This window comes from Eucalyptus grandis, chromosome 5 (assembly GCF_016545825.1).
Source record: "Eucalyptus grandis isolate ANBG69807.140 chromosome 5, ASM1654582v1, whole genome shotgun sequence".
NCBI classification, from domain to species: domain Eukaryota; kingdom Viridiplantae; phylum Streptophyta; class Magnoliopsida; order Myrtales; family Myrtaceae; genus Eucalyptus; species Eucalyptus grandis.
This window is the reverse complement of record NC_052616.1, coordinates 44,790,124-44,805,150: the sequence shown is the minus strand read 5'-3', so window position 1 is coordinate 44,805,150 and position 15,027 is coordinate 44,790,124. Positions and strand designations below refer to the sequence as shown.

General features: G+C 44.8%; 1 protein-coding gene across 1 annotated transcript; it reads right to left on the bottom strand.

The window, feature by feature from the left end:
* Nucleotides 1–11,470: 11,470 nt before the first annotated feature.
* LOC120293935 lies at nucleotides 11,471–13,273 on the bottom strand. Its single transcript, XM_039313757.1, has 2 exons — nucleotides 12,589–13,273; nucleotides 11,471–12,252 (listed from the first exon to the last, which is right to left on the bottom strand). The coding sequence occupies exons 1-2, from the start codon at nucleotides 13,271–13,273 to the stop codon at nucleotides 11,471–11,473; spliced, it is 1,467 nt and encodes a 488-aa protein (XP_039169691.1).
* Nucleotides 13,274–15,027: the final 1,754 nt, after the last annotated feature.

Below are 15,027 nucleotides of genomic sequence, written 5' to 3'. Positions count from 1 at the left end.
GATTTTGAACTCAGAAAACAATTGATCAATCAACTTGTTGTTCAAGTTCGACCCATTGTCGGTAATGATAGCTTCCGGTACGCCATAACGGGCGATTATGTCACGTCTGATGAATTTCATAACGCTTCGTGCAGTTACGCTTGCATAGGATGCGGCTTCGATCCATTTTGAGAAGTAGTCGATTGCGACCAAAATGAACCGGTGCCCATTTGATGCCTTTGGATTGATTGGGCCAATCACATCAATGCCCCACATTGAAAATGGCCACGGCTCGATAACCGATGCAATTCGGTTGGAGGGACATTTATCTTGTCCCCATGGATCTCGACAACGATGACAGCTTCGCACATGGTGAGCACAATCGCTCTCTAAGGGGAACCAAGAATAACCCAATCTCATTATTTTCTTGGCCAACATACGTCCATTCATGTGAGGGCCACATACTCCCCCATGTATTTCTTGCATTATTTGTGTGGCTTCATTTGCATCCACACACCTTAGCAAGACTGAGTTATATGATCTTTTGTACAAATTTTCACCGACGACGAAAACCTCGAAGCCATTTTCATAAGGTATTTTCGATCGTAGGGAGTGCTTTCTTTAGGGAATTCTCGCTTCGGATGTATTTCATGATGTCGTAATACTGTGGTTTCCCGTCGGGTTCTTCTGGATTATAGTCATGCGGTGAGACTGTCTTGTCAAGACTTCAATTTTCAAAGGCTCTACTTCTAACCCCTTCGCTACTTGTAACATGGATGATAGTGTTGCTAGCGCATCGCAAAACCGGTTACGACTTCTAGGTAGGTATTCAAATGAGATGTCCTGGAATTCTTCTACCAATTCTTCCAAGTAGTCGTGATAAGGTACTAGTTTGGCGTCTCTTGTCTCCCACTCGCCCACAGTCTGGAGGATAATTAAGGCAGAGTCACCGAACACTTTCAGTTTTGACACTTCCATTCCAATAGCTGCTTGTAGGCCGAGTATGCATGCTTAATATTCGGCTATATTGTTGGTGCATGGAAACATCAATTTTGCAGCCACAGGATAATGCTGCCCATTTGGGGATATCAAGACCGCCCCAAAGGCTCGAACTCCGACAAATTTACAGCTCCATCAAAGAACATAGTCCATGTGTCCTCTTCTATTGTTGAAATTCGGTCATCTGGGGAATGATCATCGCGCACTTCTTTAGGGCAATCTGCTAACATATCAGCAATCACCCGACCTTTAACTGATTTTTGCGACATCACTTGGATGTCAAATTCTGAGATTAGGATTTGCCATTTGGCCAATTTTCCCACCAAGGCCGGGCAACCAAGCAAGTACTTGATTGGGTCACTCTCGCCATTACAAGGAATGTTTGGTAATGCAAGGTATATTGTCGGAGTCTCAGGTGCAACACCCATACCAATGCAAAGACACGAGGTCTTTTTCGATTTGGAGTAGTTTTGTTCGACGTGGTGAATTTTTTACTCAAATAGTAAATGGCTCGCTCCTTCCCATCATAGGGTCCTTTCTGTGCCAACATTGCACCTAGGGATTCACTGTTGATGGTAAGGTAGAGGGTCAAAGGGTGTCCTGGAGTCGGGGGTACTAAAACCGGGGGTTTCATCAGGTACCGCTTTAAATTTTCAAATGCCAGTCGGCAGTCATCATCCCATTCGATTTGTGCATCTTTCTTGAGAAGTTTAAAGAAAGGTTTTGCAGTTTCAGAAAGCTGGGAAATGAATCGCGCAATGTAATTTAATCTTCCCAGGAGGCTCCGGACTTCTTTCACAGTCGAGGGAGGAGGCATCTCAAATATTGCTTTAGTTTTTGACGGGTCCACTTCTATCCCTTTACAGCTCACAATGAACCCAAGTAATTTGCCAGAAGTCGCCCCGAACACACATTTTGCTAGGTTCAAGCGCAACTTGAATTGGCGAAGTCGATCGAATAATTTTTCTAGGGTCTTCACATGGTCTTCTCCATGTCTGGTTTTGACGATCATGTCATCGACATATACTTCAATTTCTTTATGCATCATGTCATGGAAAAGGGTGACCATGGCACGTTGATAAGTTGCTCCGCGTTTTTCAGGCCAAAAGGCATGACCTTATAGTGAAAAGTTCCCCATGGAGTAATGAATGCCGTCTTTTCCTTGTCTTCCTCCTTCATTTTTATTTGGTTGTATCCCGAGAACCCATCCATGAAAGAGAAAAGTTTGAATCCAGCAGTACTATCCACAAGAACGTCTATGTGAGGTAGTGGGAAATCATCCTTTGGGCTTGCTTTGTTCAAATCACGGTAGTCGACACAAATCCGGATTCGACCATCTTTCTTCTCTACTGGTACAATGTTTGCTACCCAACTAGGATATTGCGAGACTTCGAGGAAGCCTACTGCCAGGAGCTTCATTACTTCTTCTTCAATCTTTTTGACAATTCAGGCTTAGCTCTTCTTAGCCGCTTTTAGGGGCCACATCAGGGTTGGTTGGCAAGCTATGCTCCACGATCATTGGATCAAGGCCTGGCATATCGGCATAAGACCATGCGAATACATCTTGATATCTCTTTAGGAGGGCAATTAAGCTTGCAGCTTCTCCTTCAGGAAGGTTCGCGCCAATCTTTATCTCCCTTGGATCTTCGTGCCGCCTAAATTGACAATGATGGTGTCTTCAGTAGTAGGGGCTTTGCTTCTTCGTGACGCTTCCAATTCCATTGAATTTCGTCGGAATCATCAAAATCATCATCCGAGTCATCGAATTGCTATCATGGCTACCTTCGGTCTTTGGTTTGGACCGTTCCCATACCTCGCCTGCCATTATATTATTCCCGTGTCATAGAGTAGATAGGCTAAGGGAACAAATAAGGTTAGTAGCATGCATGCTTCTTTCTTTTGAAAAGGTGATAAATTGTTTTTAAAGACAAGCAAACATGAGGAGACCCGGGCCTCAGATTTCTTCTTTCCTTTGACGGTTGGCTATCATCAACGGGCCGGTTTGGTGTGTCTCCTCATGCCCTCAAAATGTTTTCAACTTTATTTATTAGTATACGGATTTACAGGGTGGTTTCAAAAAATAGTTCCTTGAGTGGAACTGTTGTTGAAAACAAAACAAGCGAGACTTTAAGAAATATGTACAGGCTCCCACGTAGGGGAGTATGCAGAGGAGTTAAAAAAGGATTCTACTCGAGCGGGCCTGCACCCATTTCCCCTGACGGTCCTTCGTTGATAGCGCCCACGAAGAAGTCTTCATACCAGTTGCCAGCCACGTCTCCTTGTGCTCCCAACTTTGTGGATTTCAGATCATCCACGTCTCCCCATCCATCAGGGACGATGTTGTGATGATGATCATAGAAACTTTGGGGAATTGAATAATTGACATAGTAGTCAAATTTACCACTTGGTTGACCCAAAGTGTCTATGATTGCCTCTCCTTTATGCGCCTCCTTAGCATGCTGGGAACATGGTATGGGTGCTAGGTACCACGAGGAGGTGATCATTGCCGAAACACAGCCCATAGAGAGCGGAACGTGAATACCCCAAAGATCCAAAAGATCTTGAACCTTGTCTCTCAAGATGGTGCGTCATCTAGCGAGTGTCCTAATTCCCCGAATGGTAATCACATTGCTTGGATGGATCATAATCAAGGAAGTACTGTGGGGTAGGATGGTTCATTCTCTCGCCGATTAGCCCTTGCTCGAGGAGGATGGGGAAAATAATGGACATTGATTTAGGAAGGGGCGAATATGGCCGAGTGCTTCTTGGGGATAAGGGTAGCCGTGCCCTTCGCCAGGTCGTGTCAATAGGGTCCTCTTCATTTACCACCAGCTCCTCATTGTGATGAGAACGGAATGCACGAGTAGCTTGAGCGAAGTTTTCTGTCAAATGATGTACAGTCTCACGTAATTCTTCGACTTGGTGTCGAAGCTGGATGAACGAGAAGTTATCGCATGTCTCTTCTAATTGCTCTTCCTCAATGGCGCCTATGAAAATGTCCCCGAACATGGAGGTCACACCATCTGGCCTTTCTTTCTCAAGTGAGGGCCAAATTGTGTCTTCCGGGATTATGGGCAATTTCACGCTTTGGGGTTGAACCATTTTGGAGTATCCACTTCCTCTTCCTCATGCATCATCTTGGCCTGGGCCTGGGAAAGTTTCCTCGAGACGGGGATATACAAGGCCGGTTTTTTTCTTTGCTTTTCTATCTGGGGAATATCCCAAACCGACAGTATAGGGTCTTCTCCTAGCTTCAATAGGCTGACGAATGCCCTGGCCTCTCCTACCGAGCCCTTGTCCTGGAAGGAAACCGTGTCCTACCATGATTTTTCCTACCATGATTGCAGCATTTGATATCTCAGGGACGAGGGGCAAAGTCCCTCGAGTTTCGTGTATAGTGGACACGAGCTCGAATGATTGATAGCTAGCTTCACTCTTGTCACTAGGTTCAACATAAGGAATGGCCGTCTCATGGTAGATGCGGTGATCTTCTTCTCCTCGGACCGTGATAAGTTTTCCTCCAACCACGAACTTCACACTTTGGTGGAGGCTTGAAGGTACTGCTCCTGCGACGTGTATCCATGGGCGTCCTAAGAGGAAATTGAATGCAGTGGGGATATCCATCACTTGGAACAAAATTTTGAATACGGTTGGGCCAATTTGAATATCGAGCTCGATCTCTCCCACTGTTTCCTTCTTTGTTCCATCAAATGCTCGAACAGAAGTCTTGGGTACCTGGATCCATGATCTCTCTATTTTAAGGCGACAGAGTGTCGCTAATGGACATATGTTAAGAGCAGATCCATTGTCAATCAACACTCGAGCGACGTGAGATGCGTTGCACTTGACTGATATGTAAAGGCCCTTGGTGTGTCCTCTACCCTCCTCGGGAATCTCTTCATCAGAAAACGCCATTTGATCCTTTAGAAGGATGGTACTGACAAATTCCTCGAGTTTGTCATGCTCAATAGTTTCAGGGACATGTACTTCACTTAATACTTTCATGAGAGATTTTTGGTGCTTGACAGATGTCTGGAGCAATTCCAGTAGAGAGATCTGTGCCGGTGATTTTCGTAACTGTTCCACCACATTATATTCGCTGGCCTTAACTATGGCCAAAAACTCCTTGGCTTCTTCGTCAATGACGGGTTTAGCAGACTGAGTATTTGCTTGAGCATAGGTTCGCCCAGATCTTGTAACCAAACCAACATCAAGGTCATAAGACCATGGTACCGCATTGTTGTATTTGTATTTGTAAGGCTGGGGAATCTCAATGACTATAGCTGTTTCTGCTGTTGATGCTTGAACAATGGCTCCTTTCCTTTCAAAGACACTCTTGGGTAAGGTGGATTCATTCTTCTCCTTTTCCGCATTTAGTGCCGCAAATTCTTCCTCCAATTGATAAGGACTTGGGATATGGTAGAAACTATGTTGGCGTGGCCGGCGTGCACAATTATTCCGGCCTCTATCATTCTTAATACTCTTTCCTCCATTATTGCAAAAGGCGGTATTTCATTGCCCGGGTAATACCCGGTTTCTACTAGCCCTCGATAGATGTCGACCATATGTGCATTGACATTTCTGATTTGACCAGCTTCAGAACTGAATATCATGTTTACTTTGTCAGCATGATCAGGGAGCGGATTGCTTTGGACATTCGGCTTCGCGGTTTGGAATGAGAAAGCCTTAGTATCTAGCAGGTTCTGGATTCGATGCTTAAGGACGAAACACTCATCAGTTGAATGGCCTACTTCTCCCATGTGATAGTCACATTTTTTGGACGGGTCATAGCTGGAGAAGTTTTCAGCATTCAGATTGGGTCGTCTCGGCTCGGTTGAAAGGAGGCTCTTGTTTCGAAGGATTGCCAAAACTCGGGAGGGGATCCAGAAGCGGAGTGAATTGTCTTCGGTTGTTGTAGCGCTGGGGTGGACGGCTATTAGTCTGTTGCTGGCCTGTGTTTGTCTGAACAGTCGGGAGATGACCGGTGTTTGCAGTGTACGTGGCATTGACATCAATCAAGGATTCTTTATCTTTTTCATGTTGAGCCTTCGCTAACAAAAAGTGTGCTCGGTGAACCAGCCGTCCTTAAACCTGTCTCGATCTTCTCTCCCACTGGAATGAGTTGATTGAATGATTCAGCGATTGTAGTCACCATCCGATTGCGGTATTCAAAAGGGAGGGTTTTAATGAACATTTTTCTCAATTCAAAGTCAGTTGGCTCGGGACGATCTCGGGCGGCGAGATTCCTCCACCTAATAGCATATTCTTTGAAAGATTCTTGCTTTTTCTTCTCCGTGCGATCAAGATCCTCACGAGAAGGGGTAATGTCCATTATGAATTTGTATCGTTTTGAGGAATGCTTCACTTGCTTCACTCCATGTCTCGATGAGGTTTATGTTCTTTTTTATGTACCACCTTAGGGCGGGACCTATCAGGCTTGACTGGAACAACTGGATCATTAAGGGTTCATTATTAACGTACTGGGTCATTCGAACCAAGTACATCTGCAAGTGAGCTCTTGGGCAGGTCGTGCCATCGTACTTCTCGAACTCAGGCATTTTAATTTTTCCGGCATTTTGACCTTAGAGTAGACGGAAAGGTCTGTTGGAGTAGGATCTGAAGGCCTTGCAATTGCTTTAGCCTCTCTTCAAGCTTCTCAAGGCGTTTGTCATGTTCGATCTTAGACAAACCGTTGGGCTTCGCTTTCTCGACTACGATTTGGTGCGTATCATCTTCTAATTCGGGCATGTTATCATCGTATCTCTTCCTTGATCACCTCGAGTAGACGATTGCGGTAACAATACTTCGATTGAGGCGGGGCGGGAGCTAATTTGCCTTGGATGGAATCTATCTCGCTTTGAGAGTTGCTGAAGCACATTGAAGACTTGCTTCATTTCACTTTCCATAATCTCGACACGGCTTGGTACATTTTCTTCGGCCATTCTATCTTTTGGATTTGGCGAATACGACTATGATTGTGATTACCTGCATAAAGAAAATGGAGAGAACGTAAGCCAAGAAACGTATGGAATACTAGCCCATGGCAAGGGTCACGTCATTTTTATTTATTAGCAGGAGATTTATACAATGCCAAAAAGGGCTTTTTACACAAGTCAAAACGGCCCTAGATATTAACATTGGGAATATTCACATCAAAAGTCCCGCTGGCCATTTTATATGCGATGGGAAGCTCCAGTCTTGTGAAGCCGCTTGCTTCTTCGTACTAACTTCGATACGTGTCTCTTACTGGTCTCCAAGCTCTTTTCGAGAGATTCGATTCGCCCTTGCAGGGTAAGTTTATCAACTACATCAGGGATTACTGGTTGCAGCTCCTTGGGAATTATATGGTTGAGGATGTAGAATGTTGATGCATGATGAACTTTTTCTTGTTCCTTTAACCTTCTGGGCACGACGATCTTTCGGTGTGACATCTACTCCATGCGTTCTGAATTATGCGAATCTCCTCCAAGTAGTTGTAGTCCGTACGGGTGAAAAGATTCGGAACAATCCTGATTTAAGCGGTGGCGGGACTTCTTGAAGGACCCGATCGGCGAGCCACCCTATATGGATAATATGAGGTAGCTCCGGAGAGGCCGAGCAACGGGATGGGGTTGTAATAATCAAGCGCAAAGCGCGCCTCTCCTGCAATGAACCATTTAGCTCGCCATAGGAATGTCTCAGGGACCGGGTTTTTTAGCAAGTTAATCCACCGAGAATACTCTTCATTGGGAGAATATTTTTCCAAGATTTGAAACTTTTGCAATGGGTGTTTAAATTCGTTGATTTCAAATATTTGCATGAGGTGCCCAAATCTTTTGATATGGGAAAAGAACCACATTTGTAAAATTTCTAGAGCGGCCCTCATGAATTTCTCTTTTTGGTCCTTGAAACGATTAAGGGATAAAAACGTTTCGGCTAAAACCATATTCACATATCCTGCTCCAAAATGACTTGATTTATCACCCATGTGATTGAAGGATTTATAGCATTCTTTCGATGTGGAAAGATAATAAAACCAAAGAATGCTAAGAGGAAAATCTTGGCTTTTTGGGCCATTGACTGTTTTTCAAAGGATTCAATTAAAGATGATAGCGGAAAAGCATTATTGTTGGCTTGAACAATTTCTCTTACCGAATGATTTTTTAGAAACCGTGATAGACTAACCACAGGTCAATGCCGATTGGCTTGACAAGCTCGCTTCCTGGGGCATTCCTATGGCAAGACTGTACTCTTCTAAAGTCGGAGTCAGTTCAAATTTGCCGAATATGAAGGTAGACGTTTCAGGGCACCAGAAATGTGGTAGTGCTTGCATGACCCCAGAGTGGATATTGATTTGGAGCAATGGGAGGAGATGACCGATTCTTGATTTGACGTACTCTTGGCCGAGTTGATCTAACCGCTTCCACCATCCGAGAAGCTCTCCCTTTAGGGTGGGAATGAACGGATATCAAATCTTCCCATCGCATATAAGGAAGGGAAATACACAACCTGACCCTATTTCGCCATGTGCCAGAAAAGACTAAGTAAAAATAAAGAAATTACTTTGCTTTTAAATAAAACGGCAAGCACAAAGACATGCAGATGGGATGTGTGGCTCGATTTCTAACTCGAAGGATTGGTGAGATTAAAAGGATATCCGCCCGTCGCAGTCTCGCGTTAGCGCATACCCTCCTAACCTCGGATAAGAAATTCGGGGAAAGAAAGGCGACCTCTACATCGCAGTCTCGCGTTCGAGGTCGTATCTTTCTTAACACCATCCTAGAAATCCTATGGCGGCCTGTGTCCCGGTCGGGTTGTGTGTGCCATGTGTAGTGTTTAAACAAGAAAGCATGCATAACAATTTATAATCACAAGATAATCTATTAAAATAAATTTCTAAGCTTTTGACCTGCATAAAAAAAAACCTAAGTCAGTAAAGATATTAAACAAGACATAAAGGCCTAAGTCCTCAAAGTCCCCAGCGGAGTCGCCAAGCTGTCGCGACCTCTTTTTTTCTCGGCGCCCGTGATCGGGTACGAGCGCCTAAAGGAGGCTAATGGCTCGGCTGAATTTATTAAGCCCGGACTCTCCCAAGTCCACCAATTCACGACTTTAATGGTTTGAGTTTTTAACCTATAAACCAATTTTTAAAATGGAGTCGCCACTAATCAATTTGGGGTGGGTTGATTAGAAACCCAAGTGAAGTATCGGGAGAAATACTTACTCGCGCAAACCAGAGAAATTAGGATCGGGGACTTGATTACACTAGTTAATTACTAATGCCCTTTCGGTACCTAATCTTGTTTAAACCCCGAGGTTTTTGGATGTTCGAGGGATTTTCCATGCATTTTTGGGAGGAAAACATTTTCTAGGTCTTTTTCTAATTTTTTGGACACAAAAGGGATTTTTTGGGATTTTTTTGGTATTTTTAGGAAAATACAAGTCTTTTTGGCTTTTTCTGAATTTTTGGCCTTTTTTGGAAAATATGAAATATTTTTGATTTTTTTTTATTTTTCGAAAAATAAAATATTTTTTAATATTTCTTGATATATTTGGAAAATAAATTATTTTTTGATTTTTCTCGATTTTTTTAGAAAATAAAACATTTTCAACAATTTTTAATATTTTTCGATTTTTCGAAATTAAAACATTTTTTAATATTTTTTTTTGAAATAAAATACTTTTTGATTTTTTTTTGAAAATAAAATAATTATTATTTTATATTAAAATAATAAAACCGACCCGGGTCGGATCCACGGGTTGGGTCCGACCGGGTCAAGACCCCTGAGTGCGGAAACGCGGCGGGCCCGACTGGATTTTTCAAAATTTTTTTTTTTAATCAAAAACGACGCCGTGGCCGGGCGTTCGGGGACACCGGCTCGGCCCGACGACCCGCCCCATGACCCGGCTCCCAACGAAACCCTACCGGATCCGACCCGATCGCGACCCGCCTTCCGCCCGCCCCGCAATTTGCGGAAACCCTACCCGGTTCCCGATCCAGTCCGACCCAACAACCCGGGGTCGCGACCGGAAAATCGGGAACCCTAGGTTCCCGAACCGCGGCGCCGAGGCACAATGGCGGGGACGACGGCGACGGCGACGACGGCGCGACGGCGACGGCGGCACGCGGCCGCGACGGCGATGGGGGTGACGACGGGCGGACGGGACGTCGGCGGCGGCTTTACCGGTAGTGGCGGGGGGTTGGACGGCGGAGGGGGAAACTATGGCGGTGGCAACGGCGGCGGTGGCGGTAACACTACCTGTTCGTGGCGATGGCGTCCCGGATGGTGGTGGCGAGGCGGCGTCGGCGGACCGATCACGGCAATGGCTTCGCTTGAGTCGGGAGGACAGGGGCACGGCAACAAGCCGTCGAGGCAACGGCGTTGTTGGGGACTGAGGCGACCGGCTGCGGCACGGCGCCCGGCAGTAACAACAGCGGCAAAAAAAAACAAATCTACTCGGCCGGACCCTCCTCGACCTTGATTCCTCCTCACTCAAGCCAGATCCGAGCCTCCACCGGCCGGATCTGACCTTCTCGAAGTCACTCGCCGCCGGCCTTCCCCGAAGTCTCTCGGTGGAAGGTAGCTGAGCTCGCGACTCGAGCTCCCTCTTGCGCTCGCCCTTCAACCCTTCCCGATGTCTCTCAGTGAAGGATCTCCGAGCTTGCCACGCCCTCCGACGATGCTTGCGGCCACCTATTTATAGGCGAAGGAACTCCGGTCGACGGAGGGGTTCGGTCGCCGGCCTCCGGCTTACCCACCGGTTCCGCTCGGCCGAACCGGTGTCCCATCGAGCTTTCCAGCGAAGCTCGCTCGGCATTAATGGCGCCTGATCTTATCCTCTCCGGCCGACGTCGGCCTACTCCCCTCGGCCGTAGGCCGTCCTTCGCGCGCGTCGCCGGCCACCGCGCGTGAGCTACAGAGGCGGAGAAAGATGGAGCGAGGAAGAAGAAGAGGGAAGAAGAAGGAGAGTGGGGCCAAGCCGCACAAGCCCACGTGAAGAAAATGGGGGGCTTTTGTTTTTCTTTTGTTTTTACTATTTTTTGTTGTTTTTGCTATTTATTTGGTTTTTGTTCATTATTCCGAAAAAGACAAAATAAATAACTTAATTAATAGACCTAAATAAAATTGAGGTGTCAACAACTCCCCTAGCCCACCCCAATTCTTTGGACGGGAATGATCCCTGGGCATAAGGAAATCTGTTAGTGTGCAAAAGAGTCAACTGGTCCAACCCACGTGGCATGTGAGATAGTGCATTACAATTGCTAATCTCTAGTTGCCTGAGGTTGACCAATTTTCTTATATCCCTTGGCAATTCCATTAGCTTGTAGCAGATATTAAGTACTTGCAAGCTTTGCAATCTTGTCACAGAATTAGGAAGCCTTATGATTCCATCATTTTAAGAGAGATCTAGATATGTCAGGTGCTTCAACTCACAAATGGAACTTGGCAGCTTCTCAATACCACTATCATGTCAATCCAAGTTATGCAAGTACTTGAAATTAGAAATGAATTCAGAGAGTTTCTTTAACCAGTAGAGTCTCACACCTCAAGCTTTTTGTTTGATCCATTTTGATGAATGTCCCCTGATGTTTTGCTCTGAGTACGGTAGCTGGAGGTCCCTGTGATAGATCTAAAGTTGAATCCACTGATAAATGATGAGTTCTTTCATCAATTAACGGCCATCCTGAACCAATGTAGCGGGAACACTCGGTTTGAGCAACTGCACATGCTAGCTTATTTAAAAAATCATGCATCTTACAAGACGTCACATTGCCAAGTTCATCTTTAGTGCAGTCTTGAAAGAAATTCCTCCTAACTAGATCCATGAAATAGTCATGAGCAATGTCTTCCATATCCTGATCTACATTGTCTATGGGCCGGATAAATCCTTCTGCTATCCAGAGACTCATCAACATTAGTTTATCAATTATCCAATCTCTGGGAAACAATGAACAGAAGGCAAAGCACTGTTTCAGATGGGATGGGAGATGACAATAACAAAGCTTAAGATATGTGCAAACGCGATCATTTTGTGACTCTGCAGAGAGTTCCAGGATCTCGCACTTAAAATTTAACCACTTAGCTTTAGTTTTCTTGAAGAACAATGAACTTCCAATTGTTCGTACAAGCAAAGGAATTCCACGACATTCTTTGACTATCTGCCTCCCAATAAGTAACTTCTCTGGATCTCTAGTCTTTTCTTCATCCTTATAAGCCATTCTCATCAATAAGTCTAGAGACAAGCGTTCTGGAAGGGCCTCAAGAGAATAAGATTTGGTTGGGCTCATGAAATCTGCAATTGACCTCAAGCATGTAGTCATCAGAATCTTGCTTCCTTCAGCACCTCCCATCAGTAAACTTTTCAAGCTTGCCCATTGTTCATGAAACTGTAACCATACATCGTCAAGAACTAGGAGATATTTTTTCCCACGAATGTGTTTCTCAAGTTGATTTTGCAATCCCTCCAACTCAATGCCATATGCTCTCTCTGTTATTGCACTTTGTATGATTTTTTGCTACACGATTTTTGAGATTAGAGATGCCACCCACACAGACCCATATCCTCAAATCAAAATGCTGGCTATCTCATCTTTGTATAGACACCGAGCAAGAGAAGTCTTTCCAATACCATCCATACCCCATATTGCAAGGATGGGCATTCTTTCTTCAGCTGCAGAGTCTAACAAGAACTCCATAATTACGCTTTTAGCATCCTCTCTCCCGATAATCTCCTCCTCGTGCACAAAGAAGTCCGACCGCTTCTCGTTCCTCGGTCCTCTCTCATCCTGCACATCCTTCGCGCGCTCTCGCGGGTCAACATTAATAGCGCCTTTGGCAGCGATTCTTTTAGCACCATCTCTCTCTTCAACAAAAGGGTCCGACCGCAATCTCTTCCTCGATCCACTCTTTCCTCGCACATCCTTTGGGCACCCCTCCAAGCCCAAAGCCCTCCCTCTAGACGTGATGTTTTCCATTCTCCTCCTGATAACCTCCAGCCGTCCGGTAGGTCGGAATGAAGGTGACAAGAAGGGACTCGCCTGCTTCGACTTCTTATCTTTGCTCGGCGATTCTCGTGGTCGCGTAATTTCAAGGTTCCACCCTTCGAGCAAGTCCTCTGCATCGTAGAAAGCCGCTTTGACATCCTCAAGCCATGCTTCGATCGCACGGCTTTCGAGGCTCCGCTTTTCCGCATCGGGAACGACCTTTCGGAGATCGGAAACGATTTTCGCGAGCACGGAAAGCACGCCTAACTTCCCATCCCTTGCGAAATCGTCCAGAATGTCAGCCACCCTCGAGACGATGGCTTCCGCCATAGCTCTCTCTGGGGTTGGAACGGTAGCGATCCTGCTCCTCTCTCTCTTTCTCTCAAGAGTCAACGGAGGATTCAGAGAAACCAGATGTGGATTTTTCTTCTTCTTCTTCTTCTTTTTTTTTTTTTTTCTGGACATGTACAGATCAGAGATCGGGGAAAAAAAAGGGCCGTGCCAGACTGACCCGACTAATAGACCCATTCGATCAAATTGAATTTCTTTAATGTCATAATCCTCCGATTTGTGCAGAACACTAAGGATCGGTCATGTCAGTTAGTGTGAAAAATCCAATGTTTGAATCTCGAATTTTTTTGACCAAAAAAACAAAAATCTCGAATTCAAGTTCCAGCCCGCTTCTTGTAGACTCAACAATCGGGCCGATCGATTTGTGTACTCTGATCACTACCGATTTGGGACGTAAGTCAACAATGATTAATTAGCATGCGGGTTGGGGTCAGTCCGTGTAGGTTGACGCGGCTGATCAACGTGGAAAAAGACGGAAATACTCTCATTTAACAATACAGGAATTAAAACATGAATAATTATGCCACCATGGAGATAAAGATTTTCTTGGACGATCATATCATCTTCTTGAGCGAAAATAAACAAGGCATTGCAATGGAAGAACAATGTTAATCCTACAGTATCTCACATTGGCCTGAGGCGATTTTCAATCCTTACATTGCCAAGAGGCCCAACAACCATTCTCTTTCCAAAATCTTTTGGAGTTTGGTCAAAAAATATTTCGGAGTTGAGATGGACAAGAGTCTATTATGAAATAACCGACGTTCAAAGTCTCTTTTTTCTCTCGAAATGCAGAGTTTCCTTCCGACCTTCATGGTCGCCAGCATCTTTAACTGTCACGCCCCGACCCTCAGGCACGCACACATCCCTTACTTTTGGTCGATTTAAAAAAAATGCGATATCCCAGGACTATGTATCGCCGACCCTTTCATTTATATATGCACATGCGGAAGCATTATAATTCCCCGAACAATAAAGCAATGGGATAGAAAAGTAGGCCATACATTTTTCTTACTGAAAATTCACAACTACATCTTTTTACATGCAAACAAGGTCTGACAAGACAGGACAGGGTTTCAGTCCTCATCCGGGTCGTACTCGATGTCATACTCGGGGTCCTCCTCCACGTACTCCTCTTTGGGTTCCTCAACAGGGATCTCCTCATCAGATTCATGCTCCTTAGGCTCCTCATCCAAGTCTTGAAATGGTTATTCAATAACCACTGAGACAACGTCTCAGCAAGTTCTACCTCCTAAGACCCGATTAGTAAACTAATACACCTTAGGGCTGCCTATGCACAACATGAGTCAGAGGACTTACCTTGGCCTCAGATTCCACCTGCATATTAGCACAGATCATATAGGCACCCAAGCAATCATATTATAGATCGAAGCATCGATCTAATCGACTTAGTCGATTATATGCCAACAAGACCACTCACGGTCATTTCCATTCAGTCAATCAATTGATATCATACGATCCACACATCTATCAATTCATATCATCTATTAAACCATACCATCTATTCATCCATCAATACAATTACGGCTCGCACAAGCTGAATTGGATGCAATGCTCTCACAAGCTGATATAGATGGTAGCTCGCACAAGCTGATATATATATAGATCGTGCTCGCACAAGCTGATAAAAAGATCTTAGCTCACCAGAAGCTGCCATATATATATATATATATATATATATATATATATATATATGTATATGTATATCATAA